Source organism: Syngnathoides biaculeatus, chromosome 2 (assembly GCF_019802595.1).
Source record: "Syngnathoides biaculeatus isolate LvHL_M chromosome 2, ASM1980259v1, whole genome shotgun sequence".
NCBI classification, from domain to species: Eukaryota; Metazoa; Chordata; class Actinopteri; order Syngnathiformes; family Syngnathidae; genus Syngnathoides; species Syngnathoides biaculeatus.
In genome coordinates this window covers 30,245,224-30,264,524 of record NC_084641.1, presented here as the reverse complement: position 1 = coordinate 30,264,524, position 19,301 = coordinate 30,245,224, and the positions used below count along the sequence as shown (strand labels likewise).

General features: G+C 46.1%; 2 protein-coding genes across 7 annotated transcripts; one reads left to right on the top strand and one right to left on the bottom strand.

The window, feature by feature from the left end:
• The first annotated feature begins 27 nt into the window (after positions 1 to 27).
• Positions 28 to 10,797, top strand: LOC133514791 (CDK5 and ABL1 enzyme substrate 2-like). Of its 4 annotated transcripts, none has more exons than XM_061846759.1 (9): positions 28 to 830; positions 1,800 to 1,892; positions 4,498 to 4,575; positions 4,700 to 4,796; positions 6,493 to 6,667; positions 8,153 to 8,250; positions 9,364 to 9,482; positions 9,549 to 9,753; positions 9,831 to 10,797. In XM_061846759.1, the coding sequence occupies exons 1-9, from the start codon at positions 367 to 369 to the stop codon at positions 10,071 to 10,073; spliced, it is 1,572 nt and encodes a 523-aa protein (XP_061702743.1). In that variant the 5' UTR covers positions 28 to 366; the 3' UTR covers positions 10,074 to 10,797. The 4 variants fall into 4 exon arrangements, with proteins under 4 accessions (XP_061702743.1, XP_061702752.1, XP_061702760.1 ...); XM_061846768.1 differs by having other exon boundaries at positions 38 to 830; positions 9,376 to 9,482; XM_061846776.1 differs by having other exon boundaries at positions 51 to 830; positions 9,865 to 10,797.
• Positions 10,798 to 11,836: 1,039 nt separating this feature from the next.
• adrm1 (ADRM1 26S proteasome ubiquitin receptor) lies at positions 11,837 to 18,866 on the bottom strand. 3 transcript variants are annotated; one of them, XR_009798859.1, is made up of 10 exons: positions 18,739 to 18,866; positions 18,173 to 18,425; positions 15,865 to 15,981; positions 15,680 to 15,803; positions 14,312 to 14,398; positions 14,094 to 14,223; positions 13,735 to 13,994; positions 13,269 to 13,445; positions 12,170 to 12,272; positions 11,837 to 12,030 (listed from the first exon to the last, which is right to left on the bottom strand). XR_009798859.1 is itself a non-coding variant. In XM_061846803.1 (10 exons), exons 1-10 carry the CDS (start codon positions 18,561 to 18,563, stop codon positions 11,927 to 11,929), a joined length of 1,362 nt encoding a protein of 453 aa, XP_061702787.1. In that variant the 5' UTR covers positions 18,564 to 18,672; the 3' UTR covers positions 11,837 to 11,926. The 3 variants fall into 3 exon arrangements, 1 of the variants encoding a protein (XP_061702787.1); XR_009798858.1 differs by lacking the exon at positions 18,739 to 18,866 and adding an exon at positions 18,538 to 18,670; XM_061846803.1 differs by lacking the exon at positions 18,739 to 18,866 and adding an exon at positions 18,538 to 18,672 and having other exon boundaries at positions 13,288 to 13,445.
• Between the last annotated feature and the right edge of the window lie 435 nt (positions 18,867 to 19,301).

Genomic DNA, 19,301 nt, shown 5'->3' with positions numbered 1-19,301 from the left:
GTATGAAGTTTTTGGACAATTTATTTGGCAATCATATTTGCGTCCATGTCAAAAAAAACCAAACAAAACAAAACAAAAACTGGCATCCTCCTGCCTCCCAAAGCGCCAGAGCCACGTGATTCCTAGCCAGCCAGTCAGGGAGGACTTTTCCTGCAGCCAATCACGTTTCAGCAGGGCACCAGTGGGACCAATGACGTGGAATCATTGGTTACGTGTATTTGCTTACTCGCCGACACGACCAATAAGATATGAGCTTTGCTGTAATTAGCCAGTAGCGTAAAGAGAGAGGCTGCGGCACCGCCCACTCGCCCACCGTCTCTTTTGCTAGCTGCCAGCTAGCCGCAGTCGTCGCCATTGTGAGGCGGGATGGCGTCCGCCGTCTGCGGCCTTCAGTCCGTCGGCAGGACCGGCAGCGGTAAAGCGCTCAGGGAACAGCGTCGGAAAGCCAGGGATTCCAAAAGGAGACAGGCGGCCGTGTTCTTCCTCAGCAACATCTCTCTCGACGGACGGCCGCAGTGTCGCTCGAACCCCGACAACGCGGCTCGAAAAGCCGCCGCGGAACCGCCACGGTCCCCGGCTCCGCTTCGGGCGGCGGAGCCCGCGTCGGTGGCCGGGAGCTCTTCGTCCAGTTTCCCCGGAGTCTTTATCAGTCCTTCGGTCAGGTCTACGGGGGCCAACGAGGTGTTTCTGGAGGGGGGCGGTGTTGCCGACACTCCGGCCCCGCCGCTGTCCCCGTTGACCGGCGGCCAACAGGCTTTTGTCTCCCGTGGTCGCTCGACCCCCGCGGTGAGCCCTCTGGCCCCCGGACAGTCTCAGGATTCCCGACCCAGGTCGGTGCCTCGCCGCTGTCCTCATTGTGTGGGCAACATTTGCACGACTTTTGCCAAAAAGAACACGAACATCACTGGGGACCATTTTGCTCGTCTTAAATGCGTCGCCGCTGTTCCTCCGCGTCACTCGTGTCCACGTCCGTTTGCGTCAATCACGACCTCAACCGCACTTGACTTCAACTCGCCTAATATTGGCCTAATATTTACGTCATGTTGTCGTATGAAAATAAGTGCAAAAATGTTAGATTACACTATGCAGATTTGATCACAGTAAAGCCTCGGTTTTCGAACAGATCTGTTTTTGAACGAATAGTTCGAGATTTTTTGCTTCAGTTTTCGAACAAAAATCGCTACTCGAACACCGTGACAAAACCCGGAAATAACATATTGCACGCTGCCAGAACAGCTGACCCAGATGCGCTTTGTTATTGTCAATTCCCACGCCTCCGAAATAACCCGCAAACAACATCATGTGTGCGGTGCATGCAGTTGACCCACCCACAGCACGTTTTGTTTTTGTCAATACGAAAAAAAAAAATTGGAAATGACATAATGCACACTTTTGTTGAAAAAAGGAAAAAAAAGTTTACAAGGCTAGGGGCCTGAGTCGCTACAGATACGGCAGGCAATGCACTCCCAGCCTAACCTACTCTACTACTAAAGCATACATTTGAAGCAAAAAATAAATATATTTCTTAAATTATTTTATTATATAAAGTAGTTCAACTATACATGTATTTCTCTACTATGTAGCTTATTATCAGGAAAAGCTACAAAAATGATTTAAAAAAAAAATAATGAAAATTTCGGGCTCGTAACATATTATTTCTTTTTCCATTCATTGTAATGGGAAACATCGATTCGGTTTTCGAACAAACCGTTTTCTGCAACGGATTGTGGTCGAGAACTGAGGCATCACTGTATTTTCTGCCTTCTGGTGATCTTCACCCAGTATGGATGATCCCGCAGGTTGAGGAACGTTTCCGGTTCTCCTGGACCCAAAGTGCCAAAGAAAGTCTTCTTCATCAAGAGTATGAGGCAGTACGACACCCGGGGATGCAGGTCAGTCGCCTTCATCGACATACAATACTGAGCGGGAACCTTTAAGTAGACGGAAAAATCTTTTTTTTTTTTTTTTAACTTTAATTCCATGGCCGTTGTTCTAAAAAGCTGCAGAAGAACGAGACGGGTGCCGCTTCCGTCGGGCTCGGTTGCAACCCGTTTCAATCACTGCGATTTGACGGGCGCAGATCTGCACGGTCGAGCGTGAAAAATCACGCGGGTAAACTTTGTTACGAGTAGAACTATATAGATATCGGAAGACATCGCTTATTTTGTGTAGTCTTGACCGATGTTCCCTCTCAGCTGCGCGATTGCGCACTTGTCGCACACTCTCAGCGCACATGAAAACGGATCCAGCGCAGTGAACCGCAGCCTGACTTTTTTTTTTTTTTTTTTAACACGGAAGCAGCCTACTTGCACTTCCTTGTTTACTTGACACCGCCCCCCTTCGCTCTTAAAGGGCTACTCTCATAATTACAACCAAAACACACACTCGCAACTTTATAGCTGCGGGCATGGCTGACCACACCCGTACATTTTTCAAATGTGAGTGACTGCCGTTTCAAAAGTAATTTAATGCAGGCAGCGATGACGCGTTCTCAAAATGTCTAATAATTACATGACGCATGGGTGTGGGACTTCGAAATCATTATTACCCTGCGGCCATTTTTATTTATTTTTTTTTAACCGTCTCCACCATTTCACTCCCTACTCGTATCATTTGTGTCTTTTTGCCAGAACAAGCCCATGTTGGTGACCTTCAGGTGTGCGTCGGTGTGTGTTGTTGGTCGTCGTCGCGGCAAAGCTACTAAACGGGCTTTTCCGGAATCAAGAATTCTCTTTATTGAGTTGTGGTCATAATTTTTTTTTTCTTTGGGTTGCAGTGTTGACACTGAAGTGCCGATCAAATTTCAAAATAAACGATCGTCGCGGTAGGATTTCGATCCGTTCAACTCAGTTTAGGTTGTGGTGATCGTAATGATGGGAATTCCAAAAAAATGGATCAATCCAGTGATTGGTGATTGAGCCGGGACGCTACATTTTACATCAGGCAGATCACCCGGAAGAAAACTGATGAAAAATGCTCGAGGAAAGTATACACAGCCCTGTTCAAATGCCAAGTGTTTGTGATTTTGCAAAATAAGACCACGATCAATCATTGATTCATCAGAAATCTCCCAAACTACTGAGCAAGGATGAAACTCGTAATTTTTTTGGTTTGGCGCAATCACAAAACTGCTCGACGTTAACGATCGCTCGACTTGCCCGAAAAGCATCTTTGGGAAAGCAAATGTCCGGCACGATTGCACGACCGACCGGGCAAACGGGAATTTTCACATAAATATTGTCATTTTGCATGAATTAGTTAATTATTATTTACTAGTTATTGGGATGAAACACAAAAGGGAAAAGCGGCCGACATATTGTTGAATGCTTCATCCGGTCAGTCTTGTAAGCAAATCCAAACAAACGACAACAAACAAAAGTTTGAAATTACACACTGATTGGCAATTCATATTTCCTATTGACTTGTGCTGGGGAAGATAGATTTCCTGATCAATAAAAATATTATTTAGTATTTTATTCACTTGTCATTATTTAGTCATTTGTTATTGTGCCGACCTTTTGCCATATTTTTTTAAAATTCACTAGTTATTTGTTAAAAGTCATTATTTAGTATTTTGTCATTTTATTTAATTTATTGTGCCAAACTTTTATCATATTTTTTTAAATTTAGATTTATGTTTCATTATTTATTTATTTATTTTAATAAACGATGCAATCAACGATAACAAACCTAGAATATATTTTATATGATGTAGGGATTATCATCAGTTGCTCTAAAAATATGTAATATTTGTTGAAAGTGATGGCAAGTGGGCAAGTTATTGAGCAAGTAGCTGAAAAAAGTCCATGTTGAACCCTGCACCCCAAAAACGCCTTCGCTACTATAAATCTTTGGGGCTGTTCTTCTCCAGCTGGAACTGGACCTCAATCGAGGTGGGGGGAATCTCGAGCAGCATTAACGCAAAACCTTCAGATTTCTGCTGAAAAGCAAAAAAAAAAAAAAAAGCAGATTGCAACATTTCTGTGTAGTTACGTCAGTTTGAATGTGATTGGGTAATTTAACAAAAAAAAAAAACCAGCCACATCCCACTCTTGAGAGGGTGTGCACACTTACGCAACCACATTGTCACATTTTCTCGGTTTTCCTTGCCTGACTCTCCAAAAAATAATAATGTAAATTTCAATTGAGGTGTACACGTCACATGAATGCTGGGACAATTTTTTTTTTTTTTTTTTTTTTTTTCCCCTGCGCTTTTTTTTCATTGGAACATCACCAAATCCTGTCAGGGGTGTGTCGACTTTCATCCACGGTAAATGTCAGCAGAACTCAGCAGAACCTGGCTGGGCCTGTTCAGTTCATCACAAAGCAATTTTTCTGTACAGTTCTAGGGCATTTCATTCGGACCCCGTGATTGATCCCCGCAAATGCGCAATAGCTTCCTGTCACATATTGATCATATTTTCATTTGTAGACGAGCGTGACCTTTGACCTCGGACCCTCGGCGCGTATCTGTCGTGCGCTTGCTGTGCCCCGCAGGATCCTGCTGATTTGCGCCAGACGCTCGCTCTACGCCGCTTTCTCGGTGCTGCCCTACGGAGAGATCGCTCAGCCCAGGTACGCGTGCAAGTCCCGCCCCTCGCCGCGTTTCCGTTGCCCCGCCCACCCCCCGTCGCCGCCTTTCCATTTGCTGCGGGGGAAGCCGGGAAATGACGCGCGACGTGCCATTCTCTGCGATCAGCGACGCAAAGATGGAGGCGCAGCGGCGGCAATCCTCTGTGGCGCCGGCGGACCTGCTTCCTTCGCTGGAGGGCGTGGAGCTGGCCGGCGGCGGCAAAGTAAGCCCGACCGCGGAAAGCGTCGAGAAATATTCGCAGAGAGGTTTTGGACGGGTCTCAAATGGTTGGAATCGTCGTCAGATACAGCAAAGCCTCGGTTGGCGAACGTCCCAGTTTTCGAACGAAAATTTCACCATTTTTTTTTTTGCTTCTGTTTTTGAACGAAAATTGGTGGTACTCAAACGCCCCCGACAAAACCGGGAAATAACATAATACGCGCGGCCAGACCGGCTGACCCACGCCACCGAAAAATCCCAGAAATGGTAATAACGTGTCCCGGTAGTGACTGTTGTTTTTCTTCATCTGGAGGACGACCGCATTAGCCCCCAGTCACGGCTCCAAAGGCGGCAACTTGCTCGTTTGAAGTTATTCTGCACTTTTGTCCATTTAAAAAAAAAAAAAAAAAAAAGGCCGGGGGCCGAGTCGCTACGGATACGGCAATGCGCTAGCGTACTCTACTACTAAAGCATACGTTTTAATCAAAAAATAAATGCATTATTATGTATTATTTTCTTATATAAAGTAGTTCAACTGTACATGTATTTCTACTATATTATCAGGAAAAGCTAAAAAAAAATTTTTTTTAGGCTTGGAACGCATTATTTCTTTTTCCATTCATTGTAATGGGGAAACATCGATTCGGTTTTTGAACAAATGACTTTTTGAACGTTTTCCGGAATGAATTGTGGTCGAGAACCGAGGCATCGCTGTGTATGAAATGAGGCTTGAAGAATGAATACGATGCCGCCGCGTTAAAGCACATCGCGCTGAAATATGGCCGCCACTCGCCCTGGCGGCTTTCTTGCGTGCGGCGGACTCATCCAGAGTTGCCGCTCGCTCATGAAACGTCTTTGGCAATGCGGCGAAACGGGAGAAAAAGCTCCAAGCGGGAACATCACATGGGAATTATTTTGCAAAATCTTTCATCACAGTCCTCGTCACTGGGAAGCCAACGAGATGGCAATCGGGAGTAGTGCTGAAAAATATGGACAAATATTGCAATTGTGAAAAATACACTTTCCGATAAGTCAGGTGTTAGTGTCACGATGATTAGTAGCAAATATTTGTTCCATTACTAACCTGTCAAAAGAAAAGTCCTCAATCACAGTAGAATATGAAAAATGTAATCAGAATTGTTGTCAGCGTCGGCCGAATGCAGCGATCGGGACGAGCGCGACACGAGTGACGCTTAACGTCGCCGACGTGCCAAAAATTCAACCTTCTTTTTCAATTATGCTTTGCGGTAAATCGATTCGGATATGTGATCATCATCAAAAATGATTCATAATTCAAAGTTTTTAGTTCAAGTTGGTGGTGAATATGAGTAGGCTAATTATAGCTTCTGTTGCGTGGGGTTCTGGAGCATAAATTGGGCCGTCCCCGGTCGCTAACCGCAACGGAGGACGGGCGGCAGGCTCAAGGGCGGCGTCGGCTCCTTCGCTCGGGATTTCAACCGACGCCGAGGTTTTCCGTCATTTGTGGCGGCCTCGGTGGTGCGTTTTCCGCGTGCCGTTGAACCGGCGAACGAGAGCTGATGTGAATTACGTTTTTTTGGAGCGGGGGAGGGGCCAGTGCATCGTCTGGCCACGCCCCCCCCTCCCCCTCAAGTGTTTACTTTTTTTTTTTTTTTCCTGCATTTCTCTTCCGACAAATGCGCTTTCTTCTTCTTCTCCTCCTCCTCGTCCTCTACGCTCAGACGGTGTCGTACGCTCAGTTCCTTTACCCGACCAACGCTTTGGTGAGGCAGCGCAGCGGCAGCGCACCGGAAAACTGCAGCGCTCAAACCCCCGTGATGCGTCTCCGCGGCAACGGGCCGAGGACCTTCACCCCTTCCCGCCTAAACAGCGCCGCGGCAACGCCGCAAGAAGCGCGTATGTACACGGGGCTCCGATTATGGCGTGACGATTTCTACCTTATTTAGAGATCCGCGTGATTGGGAGGGTGAACCCATTTTTTTTTTTTTTTTTTTTCACGGTGGAGCGTCCGCCTCACAGTTCTGAGGAGCCAGGTTCGAATCCGTTGTGTAGTTTGCATGCCCCCCCGTGCCCGCGTGGCTTTCCTCCCACGTCCCAAAAATATGAACGTCGATTGGAGACTCTGAATTGCCCGTAGGTGTGGTTGCGAGTGCGAATGCTTGTTTCCTTCCAGCAAGGAAGCAAAACTGTTCAGTACATTTGATGCAGATGAAAACGACATTTTGGTCACGTGCGAAGACGATCAGGCCACAAATGTTTGTTTATTTTGGTTTTCTTCAGCCTGCATTGATTGGACATTAATCCGAGCAGATGAATAAAATTGCGGAGGCCTGGTGGATCAGGTGGTAAAGTGTTGGCCTCACAGTTCTGAGGTTCCGGGTTCGATCCCAGACCCGCCTGTGTGGGTTTCCTCCGGGTAGGCACTCCGGTGTCCTCCCACATCCCCAAAAACGTGCAACATTACTTGGACACTCTAAGTTGCCCCTAGGTGTGATTGTGAGTGCGGCTGTTTGTCTCCATGTGCGCTGCGATTGGCTGGCGACCAGTTCAGGGCGTACCCCGCCTCCTGTCCGTTGACAGCTGGGACAGGCTCCGGCACTCCTGCGACCCTTGTGAGGATAAGCGGCTCAAAAAAATAAATGGACGGGTATTTAAAATGGGTGACTTTTTTTTTTTTTTTTTTTTCTGTAGTGTCAAATGTCCGAAATTAGATACATTTTACCCTTGTGAGGATAAGCAGCTAAGAAAATGAATATATAATGTATATAAATACCCAAAACTCACATTTTTCATTTTGTCGTTTCAGTATATTTTGAATGTGCAAAAAGAGCACACATGAGCTGTTTTCTATGAAAACTAATTTGTTCAAATGATGTGCTAATTTTCTGGTGATATTTCCTCATCCTACTTGTTTAATGTCAAATTGTTTTTGTATTGTACTGCATCATAATGCGATATGAAGTTGAATTTGTCCCTTCAGTAACACAAAATGCGCATCCCTCAAATCTTTTTCCCCATTAAAGTGAATCCATTTCAGCACCCACGTCACCCCCCCCCCCCAAAAAGTTTTTATTTTTTAAACCAGGGAAATATCAATTGATATTACGGTAGCAATTGCATTTTTTGAATCGGTATAACTTGAATTCTTTGTGACTCTGCAGCTCCTGCCTGTGTGTACACATCGGCCACTAGGGGGCAGGATAATCAAAACAACCTCAATGTGCTGCTTTAATGTGTCACGTTTTGAAAAATTCAAAGTCAACATCATTTTTTATATCGGTTACGTGTATGAATATTGCGTACGTGGCGTTGTCACGGCCGTGACTGCCGTACGAATTCGTCGAGTTTAAAAAGTTTTCGCCGTTGGCCGTGTCGCCTCAGATGCGGACGAGGTGGCCGAGTACGACCCCGACCTGCTCAGTGACCCCCGCTGGCCCTGCGGGAGACACAAGAGGGTTCTGATATTTGCGTCGTATGTGGTGAGTGTCGTCGTCGAATCATTTTCAAAAATGTTGTTTTTGCTCCCCCCTTCGCGCGTGAAACGTAACGGCTGCGGTAAACGGGCCTGTACCTATTAATGTGATTGTGTTTATGGTCATTGCGCGGCGTAGAATGGAAATGCGCGTCATCTAAAGCAGGAGTGCGCAATGTGTCGATCGCGGGGCGTGATGGTGTCCCCAAAAAAAATATTAAAAAAAAAAAAAATGTCAGCCGATCATCCCTCTCGTCGCTTGATTCAGGTGCGGCAGATATGTCGATTGCACGCACGTGAAGGCGCGTTCTAGCGAGCTAGCTGGACGACTATTTACGCTCTTTCACAATGGTCGGTAGAATGCGAGAGGCTGGCTGTTTGAAAAGTAGATCTTGGGGTAAAAAAAAAAAAAAAAAAAAAGTCTGGGCACCCCTGATCTAAAGTAGCACCCGACGGTCTTGGTCTGACTTGGGAGTGAATGTGTGGAAAAAAAAAAAAAAAAATGAATGTTCCGTTGCTTCCCGACCACCGTGCCATGAGAAATCCTCCATTTGCAAGCGATGTGTCTGAAAATGATTTATGTCCTACCCATCATGCATTCTGTTCATCGATCTATGCCGCCTTCGTGTAGTGTCACGCGGAACAATGAAATTCTCTTCCGCTTGGTAGCAAAAGTTGACCCAAAAAATTGGAGACAAGATAATCATTATAGGCGACACGGTGGATCAGCTGGTAAAGTGTCAGTTCTGAGGACCCAGGTTCGATCCCGGCCCCGCCCGTGTGCCGTTTGCATGTTCTCCCCGTGCCTGGGTGGGTTTCCTCCGGGTGGGCAACTCCGCTTTCCTCCCACATCCCGAAAACATGCAACATCAATTGGACACTCAAAATTGTCCCGAGGTGCGATTGGTTGTCCTGCCATTGGCTGGCAACCAGTTCAGGGTGTACCCCGCCCGTTGACAGCCGGGATAGGCTCCGGCCCTCCCCGTGACCCTGGTGAGGATAAGCGGCAAAGGAAATTGATGGATAATCATTATTTCTGCATGCAGGGTTTTTTTTTTTTTTTTAAACAATGTAAGACTGTCTCAGCTCGACGGCGGTCGTAAAAAAAAAAAAAAAAAAGTCTCGCTCGCAGACGACCGTCATCGAGTACGTGAAGCCGTCGGACCTGAAGAAGGACATGAACGAGACCTTCAAGGAGAAGTTCCCTCACATCCTGCTGACGCTCAGCAAGATCAGGAGGTACGGACGTCTCTCCGCGCCGCACTTGCCAAACGAAACCCCCCAGCGGCCTTTCGTCCGCCTCAGCCTGAAGAGGGAGATGCGGGCCGTGAGCGAGGACTGCGGCCTGCAGCCCGTCACCGTCGCCATGGCGTTCGTCTACTTCGAGAAGCTGGTCCTGCAGGGGCGGCTCAACAAGCCCAACAGGAAGTTGGCGGCGGCCGCGTGCGTCCTGCTGGCCGCCAAGATCAGCAGCGACCTGAGGAAGCCCGAAGTCAAGCAGCTCATCGACGTGAGTAGAGCGGCGTGGTCACCGATGGAAACGGTGGGGGGGGGGGGGGCAAATCCATTTTTTTTTTCATATAAAAGACCGTTGCCGTTGTGGCCTGTTGTCGCCGGGCAGAAACTGGAGGAGCGATTCCGTATAAACCGGCGGGACTTGGTTCCTCTGGAGTTCCCCGTGCTGGTCGCCTTGGAGATGGGACTCTACCTGCCCGAGAGCAAGGTCATGCCGCACTACCGACGTCTGGTGCAGCAGGGCTAGACGGCGGCGCGCCATGTACTAGTACACCACCGCTACGACTAAACCGAATTTCAGAAGCGTTTGTTTGAAATCCTTGATATCCAGTTTTTGTAAAGGACTTTTGTTCTCACTGGTTCAGAACACAAATCGCTAGTGTGCTACTAGTACTACTACTCACTTTATGAAATTCTACGTATCTCGCACTTCTAGTGGTACTAGTAGCACACAGATGTCAACTAGTGTCGCATGTCTGTTACTTTTGACTAGTGTGTGTGTTCCTTTCGGCTCGTCCCTTTCGGGGTCGGCACAGCGTATGACCTAAAAAAAAAAAAAGTCACATTTTTGTGACTCAGTAGTAGAATTCTAGTGAGGTAAAAGAGTGACTAGTACACCCAGTACTAGTCAAGGAAAATGGAATAAACGGCGAATGGCTTTCCGTGTTTTTTTACAAGATGTCTTTTGAAGCCACCGATGCAGTCTGAACCCTTTGACTAAATACCAAACGCACATCGTGGCTGGCGACTACCGTGTAGCATTCTTCAAACATATTTCATGGCAGCTCCGTGTGTATCGCAGGCACGTTTGATTTCTCAGGAATTTTGCTTTTGTCGTTAAATGTGAACGTGCAAGTAATAAAAGTGCCTCCAACTCCAGTGAAAAAGAAAATGTTCACTTTTTGTGTTCTGGATATTTGTCTCGTGAAATCACCTTCAATGTGTCAAAACTGCTGAAAAATGTTGAATGTTGGTGGAAAACCAGTCAAATAAATCAATGTTTATTATTGTGTGAACGATTAAAATATGTAAAGCCTTTTTTGCGGTGCTTTTTTTTTTTAACCTAAAACTAATTAATCAATGCATCATGCAAATCAATTCAAATGTGTCGGCACAATGGCTCCTTTACAGATAGACTGATGCCTCGGTTCTCGACCGCAATCCGTTCCAGAAAACGGTTTGAGAGGTGATTTGTTTGAAAACCGAATCGATGTTTCCCATTACAATGAATGGGAAAAGAAATAATGGGTTCCAAGCCTAAAAAAAAATTGGCTTTTTTTTTTTTAAGCTTCTCCTGCTAACAAACTGCATAGCAGAAATAGGTGTATAGTTTAAATACTTTATACAATGGAATAATTTAAGGTATTAATATGGTAGTCCTTGATAAGAAAAACAGTCACTATCGGGACATGTCTCTGTACAGGCCGCGTTACCCACAATAACAAAAGTGAGCTGATTGCACCGCGCGAAATTACGTCATTTTCGGGGGGTTTTTGCGGGGCGTTCGAACTGACAGTAACAAAGCACATTGTGGGTGGGTCAGCCGCTTGCGCCGCATGCATCATGTTATTCCCGTGTTTTTTTGGCGGTGTTGGTCTGGCCGCACGCAATATGTTATTCCCGGTTTTGTCGGGGGTGTTCGAGTACTGATTTTCGTTTAAAAACAAAAGCAAAAAAAAACAATTTGTTTGAAAACGGGAAGTTGGAGAAGCGAGCTTTCATATTGTGATGGCGAGAAATAGCGCCCCCTGCTGACCGTATGCTTTATTGTTCAAAAGAAAACGATCACGTGACCTGCGATGTGATAAACTCGGTATGAATTGCTCAGTAGTGTCTACTTTAAATTTAACTCTTTGAATATCAGAAAACTTGACGACAAATGGAGAATTTGCAGGGCCCCATTGCGCTTCACACATCCCACACTGTAATTATTCAGTTCTCAAATCAAGTCATCAGTTACTCATAACGGCCTACTCCTCGAATTACTTACGGGATTTGCCGATACTCCTTCCGAAGGTGGAAAAGTTGCGGACCGGCCCCCAAGTCCCGGCGACGTTGGGACACAAGCACAACGCGGATTGAAGTCGATGCAGGATTTATTATTGAAATGCGTTCGAGCTGCGATAGATTCAAACCCCATCATCCTAATAATCCATAAAGAGTTATTCTTAGTCCAAGCTCATGTCCTCGTCGTCATCCTTTTTGTCTTTGGACTCTCCATCCTGCTCGGACTTGGTCTCCGTCTCCATGGCTTTTGCGAAAGCCTCCAGATCTGCAAACGAGGTTTTTTTGCGTAGAGCAACTCCCGACAAATTCTTTGTATTTTTCCACATACGTGACAAACTCCAGAATGTGTTTTCTTTTCAATGTGTGTTGCGTTACGCCGGATCCCCAGCGGCGACTCCACTGACCTCCGTTGTTGGCGGCGTCCACGGCCTCCGTCGGCAAGCCGAACTGGTTCATCAGAGGGCCCAACTGCCCCGACGCCAGAGCGCTGCTGAACATGCTCATCGCCTGCGGGGTGAGTGCAACACTTGACGACAACCAGAAAATCCGACGTTGGATTGAAGTACGGCAGAATTCATTGAAAGGTGCAACGCAACTACTTGAAATGTTCAATGATCGCGTGATGATTCATTGAAGAGTTGCTTTGGATGGCAATAAAATAACTGCAATGTGCACCTTGGCCCCCCTGGGGGCAGCAAATCTCACTAAGGTCACCTGCTGTAATACTAGTTCTTTGCAGAGGATAAAGAATCTGCCTGCAACTATGACTACTTTACCAGTCTACATGGGTTATTTATTCAAATGGAACGCAGGTAATTTCGTTAGCCCCTCTGTGGCGTTTTGCATTGTTAGGAAGATGATCTGAGGTAAAGCTATTTTAAATACTCAACGTGTAATTCCTTTTGTCTTCTCTTCAGTTTGAGAGTACAGTAAAGCCTCGGTTGTCAAACGTCCCCGTTTTCGCTTTTTGAATGAAAATTTCAAGATTTTTTTTTGCTTGTGTTTTCAATTGAAAATCGGTACCCGACAAAACCCGGCGATGACATATTGCGTGCAGTGCCGGCAGCTGACCCACCCACGACGCGCTTTGTCATTGTCAATTAGAAAAAGTTTACAAGGCCGGGGGCCGAGTCGCTCCAGGTACGGCAATGCACTCCCGGCCTAGCATACGTTTTAAGCGGAAATATATATTTCTTAAATGATTTTTATAAACTATTTAAACTATGCACGCATTTTATTATCAGGAAAAGCAAAAAAAAAAAAAAAAAAAAAGCTTTAAAAAGTCCAATTTTTTTAGGCTTGGAACGCATTATTTCTTTTTCCATTCGTTGTAATGGAAAACTTCGATTTGGTTTTCGAACAAATCACTTCTCGAACGGATCGTGGTCGACAACTGAGGCATCACTGTATTAGGAATGAGCAGAGGATATTGGAAAACTTCAAATGTCTTTTTTGAAGGATTTTCCCCTCCCCCCAATATCGCTCAAAACAAGTCCGCTCAACTGTGTCAAAACCACTTTGCCTGCTGAAACTGCGGCGAGGTGAGCGTGTTGTGGAGCTCGTCCGTGCTCTGGAGCAGCGACTCCCCGCTGGGCAGGAAGGGCATCAGCCGCTGCTGCACGTCAGGATTGGCCAGGATGGGGGCCATCACCTCTGGCGTCAGGGCACTGGCCAAGTCCACTGTGGGCAAAACAAACTTGTGAATATCCCCAACGTTCATCCAGAGTCATGCGTAGCGCCGTTTTTACTCCCGTATGTCACAAAAACCAAAACGTTTCTATCTCGGTATCGAGGTCCCGGTTCTGCTCGTCCGGTTTGTTGCTCGGAAAGACGCGTTTACGAAGAAACCAACTCACGTACTGCTGCCCGTTACCAGGGAACTAAAAACACTAGAAAACCTTTTGTAGGATTCAGCGTTCATATTTGTCACGGAAAACAAAATATTCCGCCACCCGGTCGGCCCGCTCACCTCCGGCGCCGCCGGCGGGCACGTTCATGGTCGCCAGGATGCTCTGCAGGTCCCTCAGCTGGATGGGCTGCGTAGGGTTGGCGGCCGCGGCCGACGGGGCGGGGGTGGGCGTGGGGGTGGGCGTGGGCGTGGGGGGGGTGCTCGCGGGCGGGGAGGCCGCCGAGGTAGCGGCGGGATTGGCGGCGGCGCCGGCCGAGGTCTGGGAGGCGCCCGGGCGGCTGGCGGCGGAGGTCGAGGTCGGCGTCACCGCGGTGGACGGGCTGAAAGGAGATCGAGGCGGACAAAGAAAACCAAAAAAAACGACTTTTAACATTCTGTCCGCAGCTTAAATAATATTTGTCTATATCATTTCCGGACACCTTGTGGAGGAGTTGCTGGCAGCAGGAACGCTGCTGCTGCTGGTGCTGCTGCCGCCGCTGCCGCCGCCGCCGCCGCCGCCGCTGCCCAAGAGGTTGGCCAGGCCCGGACCGGCGAGTGCGCCCAGACCGCCTGCGAGGGGGGACACGCGCCACACATCCGTTCGTCAGCCGACGTCACAAAAATCATTCGGCGGCGCTCGAGCGGGGGCCATACGTACCGATACCCCCGAGTCCGGCCGGTCCGATCAGCTGCATGAGCTGGTTGTGGCTCATGTTACCCAGAAGGCTCTGCAGGCCGCCCTCGCCTTTCGCAAGAAAGCGCAACGGGTCACGCGTCGCGTGCAAAAGTGGCAAAAAGTACAGACACCCAACACTCGTCCTCCAAATGGTTGTTTTCAAGCTCGACGGTGAATTTTTTTCAACATTCTCGGAACAAGCAATTCTCTAAATGCCAAAGATGGGCAACTTCTTGCCTGTCCAGGTTGTGGCCGCTCGCGATCGAGTCGCTCCGTTTACATCTTTTTGAATTATCACCTGCGGTGAAGTGCAAGTACATTTCCGTTTTCAAATGTTAAAAAAAAAAAAAAAAAAAAAAAAAAAAAAAAGAGGAAAACTCTTGTAGAAACTAGAAAAATGAGTGGAGCCGCCACTAGTGGGCGCTGAATCGGGAAGCGCTGCCCAGTTTGAAATATCCCGATTTCAAAACCACGAAAACTTTCGAGTCGCTCTCAGTTTCTTTTTTCAATCTTGGTAGTAAAAAAAGATATGCAAAAAGTGCTCATGAAGGGCGGCTGCCGTCGGACGCAATTATCAACACATTTGGGTTCATCCAAACCTCAGCAGTTATGAACATTTGTCATATTTAAAAGTGATAAAATAAATACTGGACTCGATACTGAGGCAGTTTCAGCTCCAGTACAAAACCAGAACAGCTACTCTTTTACTGAGAAATAAGTACAGTGACGCCTCGGTTCTCGACCACAATCCGTTCCAGAAAATGCTTCGAGAAGTGATCTGTTCAAAAACCGGATCGATGCTTCCCAATACAATGAATGGAAAAAGAAATAATGCGTTCCATGCCTAAAAAAAAAAAAAATTAGGCTTTTAAAGCATTTTTTAGCTTTTCCTAATAATAACCTGCATAGTAGAAATACACGTATAGTTTGTTCGAAATGACGATAACAAAAAGCGTCGCGGGTGGGCCAACTGTTTATGCGCGTTATGTTATTTGCGGCTTTTTTCGGCAGCATGGGAATTCACAACAAAGTGCGTCGTGGGTCAGCTGGCCGCGCACAAAATATGGGGGCGTTCGAGTACCGGTTTTCATTTGAAAACAGAAGCAGGAGAAAAAAAAAAAAAAAAAATTTCGTTCAAAAACCAATTTGTTCGAAAACGGGAACGTTGGAGAACCGAGGCTTCACTGTACTTTTGACTGTTGTAGTACATTCTGACTTGATTTAGAACACGTCAACTGTTTTCTTTTTACGTTTCCTAATGGACCTACTGAACCTGTTTGAGACGTAATTGCCATACTTTGAGACTGCAAAACTGAAATTTTGCTTTAGTGTGCGTTTGCGTTTGCGTACCTCCCAGAGCGGACAGATCGTGTCCTCCGCTGCCGCCGCTACCCAGCGTGCCGGGCATGGGCGGGTTGTTGAGGTACTCGTTGACTTTGCGACAGTACTCCTCGTCTTTGTCGGTCTTGGCTTCCTGAAATCAGAACAGATTTGTACGCAGGGGGGACCCGCGAGGACACAACCGAGAGGCGTACCTGCATCCAGAAGAAAAGCCGTTTGGAGCCGGCTTTAAACTTCAGTACGTAGACGCGTCCGGTGGTGCACTGGCTGACCCGTTTGAACTCGCAGTCGTCAGGGAAGATGATGAGGTCCTGCATTTGAGCAAACGGCCAAATTCAAAACCCGGTGGACGCCTTCTCAAAAAAGTGCTGTTCTGTCTGCTGGAGTCTCCAAACGCTTGTCACGAAGTTCATCCCGTGAACTGGCACCCAAATTATTGGGACGTGGTTTCGAGGAATTGGGAGTCACTGGTGGTGTAGTGGTACACGCGCCTGACTTTGGTGCAGGCAGCGTGGGATCGATTCCCGCTCACTGATGTCGATACGTGCCCTGCGACTGACTGGCGACCAGTTCAGTGTGTAGTCAAACTTTCTTACGAAGCCGGCTGGGATAGATTCCGGGAACCTTTATGTGGATAAGCGGCTTGGATAATGAATGGTTTTGAGGAATTGTTTTGTTTCTTCAAATCACACACGTTGGGACCGATACGCAATTCTGACATCGAAGTTCGTTCAAATCGAAAAGAGCTTTCATTTTTAGGGACTAGAAAAAGCACACAGCCTGAAACAAAAAACCTGAACGAAGACCTTCACAAAAAGTCCAACGTTGGACGCCAGGGTACTTTGCGTGCCGCCCACTTGAACTGAAAATGATGACAAAAACGTGTTTGAAGTTGCACAGGCCGATTTCCACACAAAAGGTTGAGTTTGGTTTCTTGACTGCCTTTAATAATAAAAAAAAAAAAAAAAAAAAAAAAAAAAAAAAAAAAAAAAACAGTCAAAACTTGTAAACTTATGACTGAGGGAGGACAAGTCGAGTGGATGGCTTTAAAAAGTTAGCGGTCCGCTTTGGTCGAAGATGCAGTCGGAGGACTGCCCCAAAGACTGATTTTAGGTTTTCAAAGATGACATTTTTCGAATCAAAAAAGAAAACCCATGTATGGATTCTTAGCATTTCATGTTCAGCACTATTTATGTGCGGCATTTTCATTCAGCTGTGGGAACTTTTTAAAACGTGCGCTGCAAATAAAATTTAGTTTAAAGAAAAAAAAAAAAAAAAAAAAGACTACAAAACTGTATTATAGAGTTGGGAGTAGCCACAGGTATTAATAAAATGTTCCGTTGGCTAACATTGCATCGTAATAATAGAAAACAGCGCACTATCCAGTTCCGCATCAAGAGCATAGAATAAACTTGCCAGTCCCTCAGTGACCACCTTAAGCATTTCCACCTCCACCATAATCTACTTTTGAATAAATTTACCGGCTCAAATGTAAACTTCGGCCGGCAATCTGTCTCAACATTTTTTTTTTTTCACCTGACAATAGTGTCAAACTCCTTTTTGAGGTGGGCCACATTACAGAGACCCTCAGAAAACCGTTACAACTGTGAAATCTCATCATATCATCACATATACCGAAATTCCCGGCTTACAGAGCGCACCTAGTTATAAGCCTCACATAGTTTCACACACACCGACTCACCGAGTACATCTGTAAAGGAAATACCATTTGGTACATAAATACGCTGCAGGTGGGTAAAAGCCGCAAGTACCCACAATGAAACAACATATTTACAAAGACAGCACACAGAGAGTTTAACACTAGTGCTAGCGCCGCGCTAACAGGGCTGGTTTAAAAAAACATACAGGTAAAAATCACTGACGCACAGCAGTAATACGCTAGCGCAGTGCTAACAGGGCCAGACCGGTAAAAGTCACTTCCTCAGCACATATATTCCACCGGTCTCACTCTTACCTTTTCCGCTCGACAGCTTGCGGCCGTTAGAAAAAAAAAAATGCACAAATTAGCCGCATCACCGCATAAACCGGAGGGTGGAAGGTGTGTGAAAAAAATTATAGGCCGGAAATTACGGCACCTAACAAATGGATGGATAACTACTTTGCAAACCAAAAGACAAGGATAGGTTTGTTGAACTATTGTTTGTGTTACTGTATAAATGGGTTTGGGAACAATATTGTAAACGTGATTTATCGTCCATGACAACTTGAAATTTTGGACCAGATTAGAACAAATTTCATCCGTGTTGCCATACATGATTTGCTTCGGCGGGCCACAAAAGCTGATGTGGCGGGCCAGATGTTGCCCAGGGGGCCCTGAGTTGGAGACACATTTACCGTATTTAAATGACACCATCAGAAAATAAGTTTTTGCCCCCCACTCCGCCTCAAATGACGCAATGATGCGTTTTTCTAATGCCACCCGGAGGTCCAAACGACCTGCCGCCGAATGGACGGAAGGAAGGAAGGAAGGAAGGAACGTACATCATCCACGTTGCCGGTGGTGCGATCCTTCCAGCAGAAATGGATGAGCGAGTCGTCCGTCTGCTGGACGTAGACTTGGCCTTTGCGCTTGTCGGGCGTCACCGTGCTGCCCTTCATGGTCATCTTGCCGGCTCGGAACTCCACCAGGTACTTGCTGGAGGAGCCGCGAGAACCGGAAACCATGCTGGGGAACAAAGCTCCAGAGGCCATGATGATGATTTTTTTTTTTTTTTTCAAGAAACGACGACGACAACTGCAGGGTACAAAAAAAAAAAAAAAAACACTCTTCAATGTCGGATTTAAACACATGACAGCGGTCTAAGTAAAGGAAATGTGATTATGTATGACTTAAAGGCGTTTTATACAGATTATAGCTTTGTTGTTTCCACATTTTCTGTCTGTTTTACGAACGCTCTCATAGGATGACGCAGCATCTTGTCGCCGGACGCCTCTTCTCAGTTCCCAATGTTTACAACATACAATACGTGTGTTTATATTACATTCCAGGCACGGAAAAAAGAAAAACTATACAGAAAATATTGTTTCAAAAGGTATTTTATACTTACCGTTTCCGAGCACTAAAACGAAAGAGCAGTCGATTGAGTTGTTGGTTATGATTGGTTTACTTGGTCACGTGTTTTGATGTGACGAAGCGAGCCGAGCAAGGTCTGATTGGAGTACGGGGTCACGTGCCCCAAATGAACGAATAGCCAAGGCAATGACGTCATTACGCCAAGACGTTTCTTGTTTCTAGTTCGGTTGACGTCGCACTGTACAAAAAAACGATCCAATGAAAAGTCTGATAAAATTCACGCACTGTAATTCAAATATTAAAGGTTTTATAATAGCTTTTTTTACAATACACATCATAGATGAAAGATAGTGCCAGATGGTGTTTATATACTTTTTTTTTCAATATACTAACATACATTCTTACCTGAAAACGTTATGAGACATTTCAGTTGTGGTTCATAAACGAATTTTATTGGCATCTTACAATTATTTATGGGAGTCATTGCAACTTTTTTTTTTTTTTTACAAATTCCAACATCATGGACCCCCCCAAAAAACAATTAAAATTCCTACGCATTCAATAACAAGACAGATGCTTTCTTTCTAAAAAAGTTAT